At 50.2% G+C, this 12,170-nt stretch overlaps 1 protein-coding gene across 6 annotated transcripts in view; it reads right to left on the bottom strand.

Moving 5' to 3' along the window:
* Positions 1-12,170, bottom strand: part of DOCK3 (dedicator of cytokinesis 3) — a 144,996-nt gene that overhangs the window by 10,767 nt on the left and 122,059 nt on the right. For 4 of the 6 annotated variants that reach the window (XM_075321651.1, XM_075321654.1, XM_075321652.1 and 1 more), the window contains 12 exons: positions 5,095-5,170; positions 4,891-4,991; positions 4,560-4,618; positions 4,333-4,481; positions 4,143-4,228; positions 3,499-3,525; positions 3,155-3,250; positions 1,501-1,561; positions 1,313-1,406; positions 982-1,130; positions 698-784; positions 168-272 (listed from right to left, as the gene is read on the bottom strand). In XM_075321651.1, the coding sequence (XP_075177766.1) occupies positions 168-272; positions 698-784; positions 982-1,130; positions 1,313-1,406; positions 1,501-1,561; positions 3,155-3,250; positions 3,499-3,525; positions 4,143-4,228; positions 4,333-4,481; positions 4,560-4,618; positions 4,891-4,991; positions 5,095-5,170 (1,090 nt within the window). The remainder of the gene's footprint in view (positions 1-167; positions 273-697; positions 785-981; positions 1,131-1,312; positions 1,407-1,500; positions 1,562-3,154; positions 3,251-3,498; positions 3,526-4,142; positions 4,229-4,332; positions 4,482-4,559; positions 4,619-4,890; positions 4,992-5,094; positions 5,171-12,170) is intronic. The other 2 variants (XM_075321653.1, XM_075321655.1) reach the window with 1 other exon arrangement.

The raw sequence follows: 12,170 nt of genomic DNA, 5'->3' as shown, positions 1-12,170 counted from the left end.
TGAAGGGGCTGTATATATCGGGCAAAGAACCTGTCTGTGCTGGAGGAGTGGATATACAGGGGGGCTGTCTGTACTGGTAGAGGAGGAGATATACAGGGGTCTGAGCAGTGAGGCTGTATACATGGAATGAGGGACCAGTCCGTAATGAAGGAGTGAAGAGAATTTACCCGCAAGAAAAACGGAAACTTCTTTCCATAGAACCCTACTCTGAAGAACTCGGGCTCCAGCCGCTGCTGGTCCATGATGTGATCGTAGTATGACGCCTCCATTTTCTGCAGATTAAGAAGCAAAAAAAAAGAAAGAGTCACAGGCCGGAGATTGGCGAGGACACCCCTAAAGCACCGACACCCCTAAAACAGCTGCTTTATATGGAGGAGAGAAGGTGGCCCCTTATAACTTTAATGGTGCAGACAGCATCCAGCACCACAGCGGCTCCACGCAATTCTCCCCAGCACCATAGCGGACGCCACTCAATTCTGCCCAGCACCATAGCGGACCCCACTCAATTCTCCCCAGCACCACAGCGGACCCCACTCAATTCTGCCCAGCACCACAGCGGACCCCACTCAATTCTACCCAGCACCACAGCGGACCCCACACAATTCTTCCCAGCACCACAGCGGACCCCACTCAATTCTCCCTAGCACCACAGCGGACCCCAGTCAATTCTCCCCAGCAGCAGACACATAGGACTCACCAGGATCCAGCTCAGGCTCTGGTAATCGTACAGCTTCTCATACTGAGCGGCCAGCTCCCTGCACAGAGGAATCCCATACTCCCAGCACTGAGCAAGGGAGAGTCAAAGGAAGAGGAGAAAAGACAAAGTTTACAAGTATTATTTTCACTTCCTGGCCACCAGGTGTCGCTGTCTCCGAGCTGCCTCCCCCTGCAGCAGTGCCACCTGCAGCATTGGGAGGGTACTGCAGCTCATGTACAGAGGAGGAAGAATTACCCAATAATGAATTGTGTAATTGTCGTTACCTTGCCCTTGTTGAAGTAGTGGATGATTTTGCGGCTCAGACTTTCTTTCCTCTGCCACTCGCTCTGGGCGGGATAATGAAGGAACTCCCGTAGGGAGCGATCTTCCCACTGCAGCGTCTCCCAGTACAGGAGCAGAGTGAATGCAGCTTCTAGAGGAGGAAGAACACAGATGAATCTGTAGGTTAGAGATGGCAGAGCATTGGGGGTTGTAATACTAGTACATGGAGGAGCAGCAGCGCTGCGCACAGTACACAGACACCGTGTCGCTATCATGTGTATAGGCGCCAGGCAGTGTCACCTCAGTACTAGTACAGCAGTGTTCCCCCCGTACCTGTGTAGCTTTCGGCCTGCAGATGGAGGTCGCACAGCTTGTGAATATATCGGATGTACATCTCCTCCTTATTGATCTCAGATTTGTAGAAATTCTGTGAAAAAGAAAGAAAAACAAAGAGTTAAATTCCCCACTGACAGACGCCCACCAGGGGGCGCCACCAGCAGAGGAACGTCAGCAGCGCTCACCATCAGATTCACTGTGCAGCCGATCTTCTTATTCTCCGTCTCTTCACCTTTCATACAGTCCCTGCAACAAAACACCAAGTGTGAGAAAAGAAAAAGCAAAGCTGCACGTATATCAGCGGTCATGCTCCATTCACCTCCAGAGCTGTAGTCTCTACTCTGCTGTTATATCATGTCTTATCCACGAGTTATCTCCAGAGCTGCGGTCACTATTCTGCTGTTACAGCATGTCTTCTCCTCTATTCACTTCCAGAGCTGCGGTCATTAGTCTGCTGTTACATCATGTCTTATCCTCCAGTCACCTCCAGAGCTCTGGACACTATCCTGCTGTTAGATCAGGTGTCATGCTCCAGTCATCTCCAGAGCTGCAGTCACTATTCTGCTGTTACATCGTGTCTTATCCTCCATTCACCTCCAGAGCTGTGGTCACTATTCTGCTGTTACATCATGTGTTATCCTTTATTCACCTCCAGAGCTGCGGTCACTATTCTGCTGTTACACTGTGTTATCCTCCAGTCATCTGCACAGCTGGCATCATTATTCTGCTGTTACATCATGTCTTATCCTCTATGCACCTCAAGAGCTGCGGTCAATATGCTATTGTTACATCATGTCTTATCCTGCAGTCACATCCACGGCAGCGGTCACTATTCTGTTGTTACATCATGTCTTGTCCTCCAGAGCTGCAATCACTATTCTGCTGTTACACATTGTCTTATCCTCCAGTCACCTCCAGAGCTGCAGTCTCTATTCTGCTATTACATAATCTCTTATCCTCCAGTAACTTCCAGAGCTGCAGTTACTATTCTGCTGTTACATCATATCTTATCCTCCAGTCACCTGCAGGGGACCGCACATCGTTTTTTTAAATTATTATTTATTTATTTTACTGCATGATATAGACACACCCACTGGCTGTGATTGGTTGCAGTGAGACAGCTGTCACTCATCGTGGGGGCGTGTCTGACTGCAACCAATCATAGGCGCCGGTGGGCGGGGAAAGCAGTGATTACGTGATGGAAAAATGAGCGGCCGGCATTTTCAAAAGAGGAGAAGCAGCCACAGTGTGAACGCCGTGCAGCGCCGCGCTGGTGATCGTGGATCGGTGAGTATGAGAGAGGGATAGACCGACATGGACAGAGAGAGAGATAGAGACAGAGAAAGAGACCAACCGACTAACAGGGAGAGAGAGAGACCGACTGACAGAGATAGAGATTGACCGACATTGTCAGACCTCACTCATTTCCAGTGTTTTCTGCAACATGCGATAAATGTATTTAGAAAAACGGATGTCACTAGGATGGTGTGTGTGCCGTCCGTGTGACATCAGTTTATTTACCCGCTCCCATAGAGTTGCATTGGAGAAACTCGCCATAACGCAGCATGCTGAGATTTGTTTCTCAGTCCGATTTGGACTGAGAAAAAAATAGCAGATGGGAGCTGCCACATTGATTAACATGGGTCCGAGTGCAATGCGAGAATTTCTGGCATTGCACTCGTGCGAGTTAATCGCAAGTGTGAAGCCGGCCTTAGGGCTGCATTGAACATAACTTCCAGGGTCTAATGAAATAAACATGCTACATCTTCACAATTCAGTACAGCAGATCAGTGACTGCAGCTCTGGAGGTGACTGGAGCATGGCACATGTATATCGCACCTGTAGTCCAGCAGTCTCTCCATGAGGCGAGTTACAGAGGTCACAAAGGAAGCGCCCGGCTCTCTCCAGGTCTCCTGCTCGATTTTCTCCAACAAACTGAAGGTAAAAGAGAAAAGTAGATAAAACTCCAAAACCTGGAAATTGAGTAATGTAAAAATGGCAAAAATCTGAGAAAAACAGAGATGGGTTCGTCAGGGGACGCACAACTAACTGAAGGACAGGCATATTCCTGTAATCTGGCAGAGCCGCAGTGCTGATCCCCGGATTGTGCCCACCAGAGCCGGATTACAGGGATGTTCTCGTACACCACAGATAAACAGCACAATATAGAACGGAGCACGTACCTGGGGTACGGACCAAACAGCTGAGAGCTGCTCCGGCAGCGGGGGAAGGGGACAAACACAAATATATCACAATGTGCCACAAATCACCGCACCCTACAGTTATATACAAGAGCCGACCCCTGCAGGATACACATGCCCTGTGCTGGAGAACCACAAGTCCCAGATTCACAATGGATACATGACAATAGAGCAACCCCGGCTGCCATGATCCGTAAACCACCTGATCCTGGGGCAATCTAAGAGAAGATACTGTATCATTACATGCACCATTCTCAGGATCACTGCTTGCGGTCAGTGAATAAGAACATTTTAGAAGCAGAAAATTCAGCCGCCTGACCATTAGTTACAATGTGTCCAGTCCAAGTGAAGTGCAGACTGATACATTGAAGCGGCACAGGGGCGAGCTCTGCAGTGCGGTTTAGCACACAGAGGATTGTCTGCATTAGCCGAAACAGAAGAGGATGACAGAAAGCAGAGATCTTGAAAACAGTGAAACATGGAAGAAAAAAGCTTATTAGAGAACCATCTATTCTGTACGAATCAGGCTTTATTTAGACCACACAGCGGACCTTTAATAAGGCGGATTACCCCTTTATCCCCCATATAAACATGTGTGCCGGGCGGATGAGGACGCTTAGACTCACAGGAGACTGAAGAGCTCTCGGTAATTTTCGTCGCCTTTCCCCTCAGACACCAGAGAGTCCAGCTTATCAATGAGCTCGGCCTCCACCTGAGGAAATGTAGGGGCAGGATGATCATATTCGAAGAGTTCTCACCCCCCCACCGCACCCCACCCCCGGACCTCATTGCACCAATTCTGCGGCCGCTACTTACCTGCTTGAAGTTCCCGTTGCGCCGCTGTTCACAGTCCATCATGTCGTGGAATATGGGGATCATGATGTTTCGCACCTCCGGCTGCGGGACCAGGGACACCCCCAGAAAGGGGCCGATCATGCCGGGTATGAAGTGGTATTTGTGCTCTCCTGGAAAGTGAGCGGAGAAGAATGAGACCAGGATCGGGGGGGGACACGGACAGACAGAAGACCCCTGAAGTCACTCACCTAGGTTTTGCCACATGTTAAACAGCTCGTATGTCATCATTACCCGCATATCGCCGTACCTGGAGAGCGAAGAGGGGTATACAAGTCAGTAACATCGTCACAGTCACATCCTACTCACACAGCTGAGGGATCGTTGCAATGTATCACTGCAGACAAGCCCCTAGAAATATAGCACTGCACTGACACATTGTAAGAAATCCTCACAACTAGGATTCATACAATGAACATTCTCATTCACTGACAACAAACACAGATGTTCAATAAACAAAGCGGCTCAAAAGATGCAGACACGAAGCTCCACACGATCAATATTATCTCGGGGGGCACTTACTTATCCAGGATCCTTCGTCTCTTCCCCACTGCAAAGTTCTCCAGCTGCAGACTGGGCTGGTTGATGAAGAGGACGGCCAGACTGAAGTACGAGTTCCACACCTAGAAGGTGAAGGACAAATGAACCCGTGAGCAGCGCCCTCTCCTGTAGGATTCATCTTCACCCTAATATTACAGGGGGGAATCTATAATGGGGGAGTTTTACCTTAAAGTCAAAATCCTCTTCACAGAAGTTCTTGTGCACGGCGGGGGACACGTACTGGACGGTCGTCACGATGATGCTGCGGGAAGACGTAGAGATAAGTCTATATAGTGAATGATGACTGCCAAACCTTGCCTTACAGACCCCAGGTTTAAAGGGCATTTACTGGGTATATGGAAATACATGTCATTATTCCAGATCCAAACATTCTGAAATAGTCACTGGCAGCAAGCACAGATCCTGAAAATGAGAGGGTTGCAGAACTTGTTAAACTTTATTTACATGAGCTAAAAAAGTTTTCTTTGTCGCTCCTTATTGGGAGACCCAGACAATTGGGGTGTATAGCTTATGCCTCCGGAGGCCACACAAAGTATTACACTAAAAGTGTAAAGCCCCTCCCCTTCAGCCTATACACCCCCCGTACTGCTACGGGCTCATCAGTTTTTATGCTTTGTGCGAAGGAGGTCAGACATGCACGCACAGCTCCACAGCTTAGTCAGCAGCAGCTGCTGACTATGTCGGATGGAAGAAAAGAGGGCCCATAACAGGGCCCCCAGCATGCTCCCTTCTCACCCCACTCTTGTCGGCGGTGTTGTTAAGGTTGAGGTATCCATTGCGGGTACGGAGGCTGGAGCCCACATGCTGCTTTCCTTCCCCATCCCTCAATTAGGGCTCTGGGTGAAGTGGAATCCCATCGGTCTCCAGGCACAGGAGACCGTGCTCCATCCACAGCTCCTGAGGACCATGCTGGATAGGAGCAGAGTATCGTTCAGGGACATGGCCCTGCTACTTTGAGGTACTCTGTGTCCCCGTGGGGACTGCGCACAGCAACACTCCAGCATTGCTGGGTGTGCTAGTGCACCGGGGACAGCAGCGCTGACTGCGTTTGTGCCATTACACACTTCAGCGTCGCTGAGTGTGTTCGTGTAGGGGGACTGCCGCGCTGACCGCCGCTGCCATGGTTATCACTGCGGCGCGGCTGGGACTGTTAGTGCGCCGGGGACTTCCGCGCCGACCGCGCTTATACGGCGGCCGCGCTTATAACTCGAGTCCCCGGCTTTTGCGGCCTAGTCTCGTTTTCTTCCCGCCCCCAGCCCTGCCAGTCAGGGGAAGGGCGGGACGCTGTACAGGACGGCAGCACTGAGGGCTGGAGCATGCTTTGCATACTCCACCCCCCTCACTCTGCACAGTGGGGCACCAGTTCCCGCACTTTTCTGGGTCACGCCCACAGCTCCCTCCTCTCCTCAGGACGCCGGCAGCCATTCCTCTCAGCTCTGCTAACGCTGGAGAGGAGAGACAAGCTCAGGGAGACCCAGGCAGGATTTCTGGTGCCCACACAACCGCTTTGCGAAGGCGGTAAGCAGCACCTGTGGTGCTGGCCCCACTAGTGCAGAAGTGTACTTATAGATTATATGATTATAGACTATACTTTACACTGTATGGTGCACTGTTGATTTTTGTCTATATACCCTCCTGTATTGCTCAGAGGAGACAACAGCATGTCGTCCACAAATAGCAAGGGTGCCAAAGCACAGACTTACTATGCTGCCTGTGCAGCATGTACGGCTATACTACCGGCAGGTTCCACTGACCCTCATTGTGTGCAATGCTCGGCCCCTGTGGCACTTTCTCAGCCGGAGCCTCTGCTAAGGGCGGCCCAGGGAGAACCACCTGTTAACACTGTCCAGGTGACAGGGACGGAGTTTGCAGTTTTTACTGAAAGACTTTCTGAGACTATGGCTAAGATATTAGAAGCCTTGCAGTCCAGGCCGGCATCTCAAGCCAGGGGCACTGTGGAATCATTGCCCCCTGGTCCCCCTCAGTTGGAACAGCAATGTCCTCCCGGGGTGTCTCATGGATCCCAGGGTGAGGTCTCTGACACGGACCGCAGCCCCAGACCGATTAAGCGAGCTCGCTATGATATCCCCTCGACATCATCACAATGTTCAGGGTCTCAGCGAGAGGACTCTCTGTATGATGAAGCGGAGGTAGCTGATCAGGATTCTGATCCTGAAGCCGCTCTCAACCTTGATACTCCTGATGGTGACGCCATAGTGAATGATCTTATTGCGTCCATCAATGAAATGTTGGATATTTCTCCCTCAGCTCCTCCAGTGGAGGAGTCAGCTTCTCAGCAGGAGAAATTCCGTTTCAGGTTTCCCAAGCGTACAAAGAGTATGTTTCTGGACCACTCTGACTTCAGAGAGGCAGTCCAGAAACACCGAGCTTGTCCAGATAAGCGTTTTTCCAAGCGCCTTAAGGATACACGTTACCCTTTCCCCCCTGACGTGGTCAAGGGCTGGACTCAGTGTCCCAAGGTGGATCCTCCAATCTCCAGACTGGCGGCTAGATCCATAGTTGCAGTGGAAGATGGAGCTTCACTCAAGGATGCCACTGACAGACAGATGGAGCTCTGGTTGAAATCCATCTATGAAGCTATCGGCGCGTCTTTTGCTCCAGCATTCGCAGCCGTATGGGCACTCCAAGCTATCTCAGCTGGTCAGGCGCAAATTGACGCACTCACACGTACGTCTGCGCCGCAGGTGGCGTCTATAACCTATCAAACGTCGGCATTTGCGTCCTACGCTATTAATGCTGTCCTGGACTCTGCCAGCCGTACGGCGGTTGCAGCCGACAATTCGGTGGCAATACGCAGGGCCTTGTGGCTGCGGGAATGGAAGGCAGATTCGGCTTCCAAAAAGTGCTTAACTGGATTGCCATTTTCTGGCGACCGTTTGTTTGGTGAGAGATTGGATGAAATCATCAAACAATCCAAGGGAAAGGAAACATCCTTACCCCAGGCCAAACCAAAAACACCCCAACAGAGGAGGGGACAGTCGAGGTTTCGGTCCTTTCGGGGTGCGGGCAGGTCCCAATTCTCCTCGTCCAAAAGGCCTCAGAAGGATCAGAGGAACTCCGACGCATGGCGGTCTAAATCACGCCCTAAAAAGACCGCCGGAGGTGCCGCTACTAAGGCGGCTTCCTCATGACTTACGGCCTCCTCACACCGCATCCTCGGTCGGTGGCAGGCTCTCCCGCTTTTGCGACACCTGGCTGCCACAAGTAAAAGACCGTTGGGTGAGAGACATTTTGTCTCACGGTTACAGGATAGAGTTCAGCTCTCGTCCTCCGACTCGATTCTTCAGAACATCTCCGCCTCCCGAGCGAGCCGAGGCTCTTCTGCAGGCGGTGGGCATTCTGAAGGCAGAAGGAGTGGTGGTCCCGGTTCCTCTTCAGCAACAGGGCCACGGTTTCTACTCCAACCTGTTTGTGGTTCCAAAGAAGGACGGGTCCTTCCGTCCTGTTTTGGACCTAAAACTGCTCAACAAACACGTAAGGACCAGGCGGTTCCGGATGGAATCCCTCCGCTCCGTCATCGCCTCAATGTCCCAAGGAGATTTCCTAGCATCGATCGATATCAAGGATGCTTATCTCCACGTACCAATTGCTCCAGAGCATCAGCGCTTCTTGCACTTCGCCATAGGAGACGAACACCTTCAGTTCGCGGCACTGCCGTTCGGCCTGGCGATAGCCCCAAGGGTTTTCACCAAGGTCATGGCTACAGTAGTTGCGGTCCTCCACTCTCAGGGTCACTCAGTGATACCTTACTTAGACGATCTCCTGGTCAAGGCACCCTCTCAAGAGGCATGCCAACACAGCCTCAACGCTACTCTGGAGACTCTCCAGAGTTTCGGGTGGATCATCAATTTTCCAAAGTCAAATCTGACACCGGTCCAATCGCTGACATATCTTGGCATGGAGTTTCATACTCTTCCAGCGATAGTGAAGCTTCCGCTGGACAAACAGCGTTCACTACAGACAGGGGTGCAATCTCTCCTTCAAGGTCGGTCACACCCCTTGAGGCGCCTCATGCACTTCCTGGGGAAGATGGTGGCTGCAATGGAAGCAGTCCCTTTCGCGCAGTTTCACCTGCGTCCACTTCAATGGGACATCCTACGCAAGTGGGACAGGATGCCGACATCCCTAGACAGGAACGTTTCCCTCTCTCAGGCAACCAAAGCTTCCCTTCGGTGGTGGCTTCTTCCCACTTCATTATCGAAGGGGAAATCCTTCCTACCCCCATCCTGGGCGGTGGTCACGACGGACGCGAGTCTGTCAGGGTGGGGAGCAGTTTTTCTCCACCACAGGGCTCAGGGTACGTGGACTCAGCAAGAGTCCTCACTTCAGATCAATGTTCTGGAGATCAGGGCAGTGTATCTTGCCCTAAAAACATTCCAGCAGTGGCTGGAAGGCAAGCAGATCCGAATTCAGTCGGACAACTCCACAGCGGTGGCATACATCAACCACCAAGGTGGGACACGCAGTCGGCAAGCCTTCCAGGAAGTCCGGCGGATTCTGCTGTGGGTGGAAGCCACAGCATCCACCATATCCGCAGTTCACATCCCGGGCGTAGAAAACTGGGAAGCAGACTTTCTCAGTCGCCAGGGCATGGACGCAGGGGAATGGTCCCTTCACCCGGACGTGTTTCAGGAGATCTGTTGCCGCTGGGGGATGCCGGACGTCGACCTAATGGCGTCACGGCACAACAACAAGGTCCCAACATTCATGGCTCGATCTCAAGATCACAGAGCTCTGGCGGCAGACGCCTTAGTTCAGGATTGGTCGCAGTTTCGGCTTCCTTATGTGTTTCCTCCTCTGGCACTGTTGCCCAGAGTGTTACGCAAGATCAGGGCCGACTGCCGCCGCGTCATCCTCGTCGCTCCAGACTGGCCGAGGAGGTCGTGGTACCCGGATCTGTGGCATCTCACGGTCGGCCAACCGTGGGCACTGCCAGACCGACCAGATTTGCTGTCTCAAGGGCCGTTTTTCCATCTGAATTCTGCGGCCCTCAACCTGACTGTGTGGCCATTGAGTCCTGGATCCTAGCGTCTTCAGGATTATCTCAAGAGGTCATTGCCACTATGAGACAGGCTAGGAAACCTACGTCCGCCAAGATCTACATTTCTCGAACGGCGCCCCTGCGCCGCTCGGATGCACTCTTTGTCCTTGTCGCTGGCCAGCGTAAAGGGACACAAGCTTCCAAGTCAACCCTGGCTCGGTGGATCAAGGAACCAATTCTCGAAGCTTACCGTTCCTCGGGGCTTCCGGTTCCCTCAGGACTGAAGGCCCATTCTACCAGGGCCGTGGGAGCGTCCTGGGCCTTGCGACACCAGGCTACGGCTCAGCAGGTGTGTCAGGCAGCTACCTGGTCGAGCCTGCACATTTTCACGAAGCACTATCAGGTGCATACCTATGCTTCGGCAGATGCCAGCCTAGGTAGGCGAGTCCTTCAGGCGGCAGTTGCCCACCTGTAGGACAGAGCCGTTACGGCTCTATTATGAGGTATTATTTACCCACCCAGGGACTGCTTTTGGACGTCCCAATTGTCTGGGTCTCCCAATAAGGAGCGACAAAGAAGAAGGGAATTTTGTTTACTTACCGTAAATTCCTTTTCTTCTAGCTCCAATTGGGAGACCCAGCACCCGCCCCTGTTTTTGTATAACACATGTTGTTCATGTTAAATGGTTTCAGTTCTCCGATATTCCTTCGGATTGAATTTACTTTAAACCAGTTTATAATTTTTTCCTCCTTCTTGCTTTTGCACCAAAACTGATGAGCCCGTAGCAGTACGGGGGGTGTATAGGCTGAAGGGGAGGGGCTTTACACTTTTAGTGTAATACTTTGTGTGGCCTCCGGAGGCATAAGCTATACACTCCAATTGTCTGGGTCTCCCAATTGGAGCTAGAAGAAAAGGAATTTACGGTAAGTAAACAAAATTCCCTTCATTTATTCCATACAAATAAATAATTAACACTGACATATACTGGGCAGATATATGGAGATATGATTCACTGAGGTTGTTAGCCTCAGTGATTTCAATCTGGAAGCATCCTCCAACAATATGAGAGGCTAAATGGCAATGATGAGGGCCGGATTTTTGAACAGTTGGGTGGGATGACTCTTCACATATCTCCACCCTAGAGGGTGGCTCAGCAGGTAAAATCAAGGTCTCTGGATTCACTCAGTGTGTGTGTAAGGAGGTGAGCAGACCTCCAAAGCTGTGCTCATACTGAAGCAGCTAAACCATTTGTCTGAGCGTGTGGACCCTGCAGTGGTATAGACTGTTAAGAGCCGGACAGGCTGTATTAGTTTATTTTTGTCCTGGTTTATAAAATCCTAATAAACCAGTGGAAGATTTAAACAAAAACCATTCCTGTGTCTACCTTATTAAGTAGCCAAGTAACTGATCTACCAAAATATACTGTATAAAGAAATACACACACACACACACACACACACACACACACACACATATATATACTGTATATATACACACAACGGTGCAGTAATACACCCCTGAACAATATATTGATGACATCACTCTATTACACTGATGATATCACTGATATTACACTGATGACATCACTCTATATGACACTGATGACATCACTCTTTATTACACTGATGAGATCACTCTATATGATACTGATGACATCATTCTATATTATATTGATGAAACCACGCTATATGACACTGATGACATCACTCTGTATTACACTGATGACATCACTCTATATGACATTGCTAACATCACTCTATATGACACTGATGACATCACTCTATATCACACTGATGATATCACTCTGTATTACATTGATGAAACCACTCTATATGTCACTGATAACATGGACTCTAAATTACATTGATGACATCCCTCTATATGACACTGATGACATCCCTCTATATGACACTGATGACTTCATTCTATATGACACTGATGACATCACTCTATAGGACACTGATGACATCACTCTATAGGACACTGATGACATCACTCTGTATTACATTAATGACATCACTCTGTATTACATTAATGACATCACTCTATAGGACACTGATGACATCACTCTACAGGACACTGATGACATCAATCTGTATTACATTAATGACATCACTCTGTATTACATTAATGACATCACTCTGTATGACTGATGACTTTATGACTGATGACTCTATATTACACTGATGACATCACTCTGTATTACACTGATGACATCACTCTATATGACATTGCTAAC

The sequence above is a fragment of the Anomaloglossus baeobatrachus genome, chromosome 8 (assembly GCF_048569485.1).
Source record: "Anomaloglossus baeobatrachus isolate aAnoBae1 chromosome 8, aAnoBae1.hap1, whole genome shotgun sequence".
In the NCBI taxonomy this organism is placed as follows: domain Eukaryota; kingdom Metazoa; phylum Chordata; class Amphibia; order Anura; family Aromobatidae; genus Anomaloglossus; species Anomaloglossus baeobatrachus.
The sequence above is the reverse complement of the archived record's forward strand: the minus strand, read 5'-3'. Positions and strand labels throughout refer to the sequence as shown.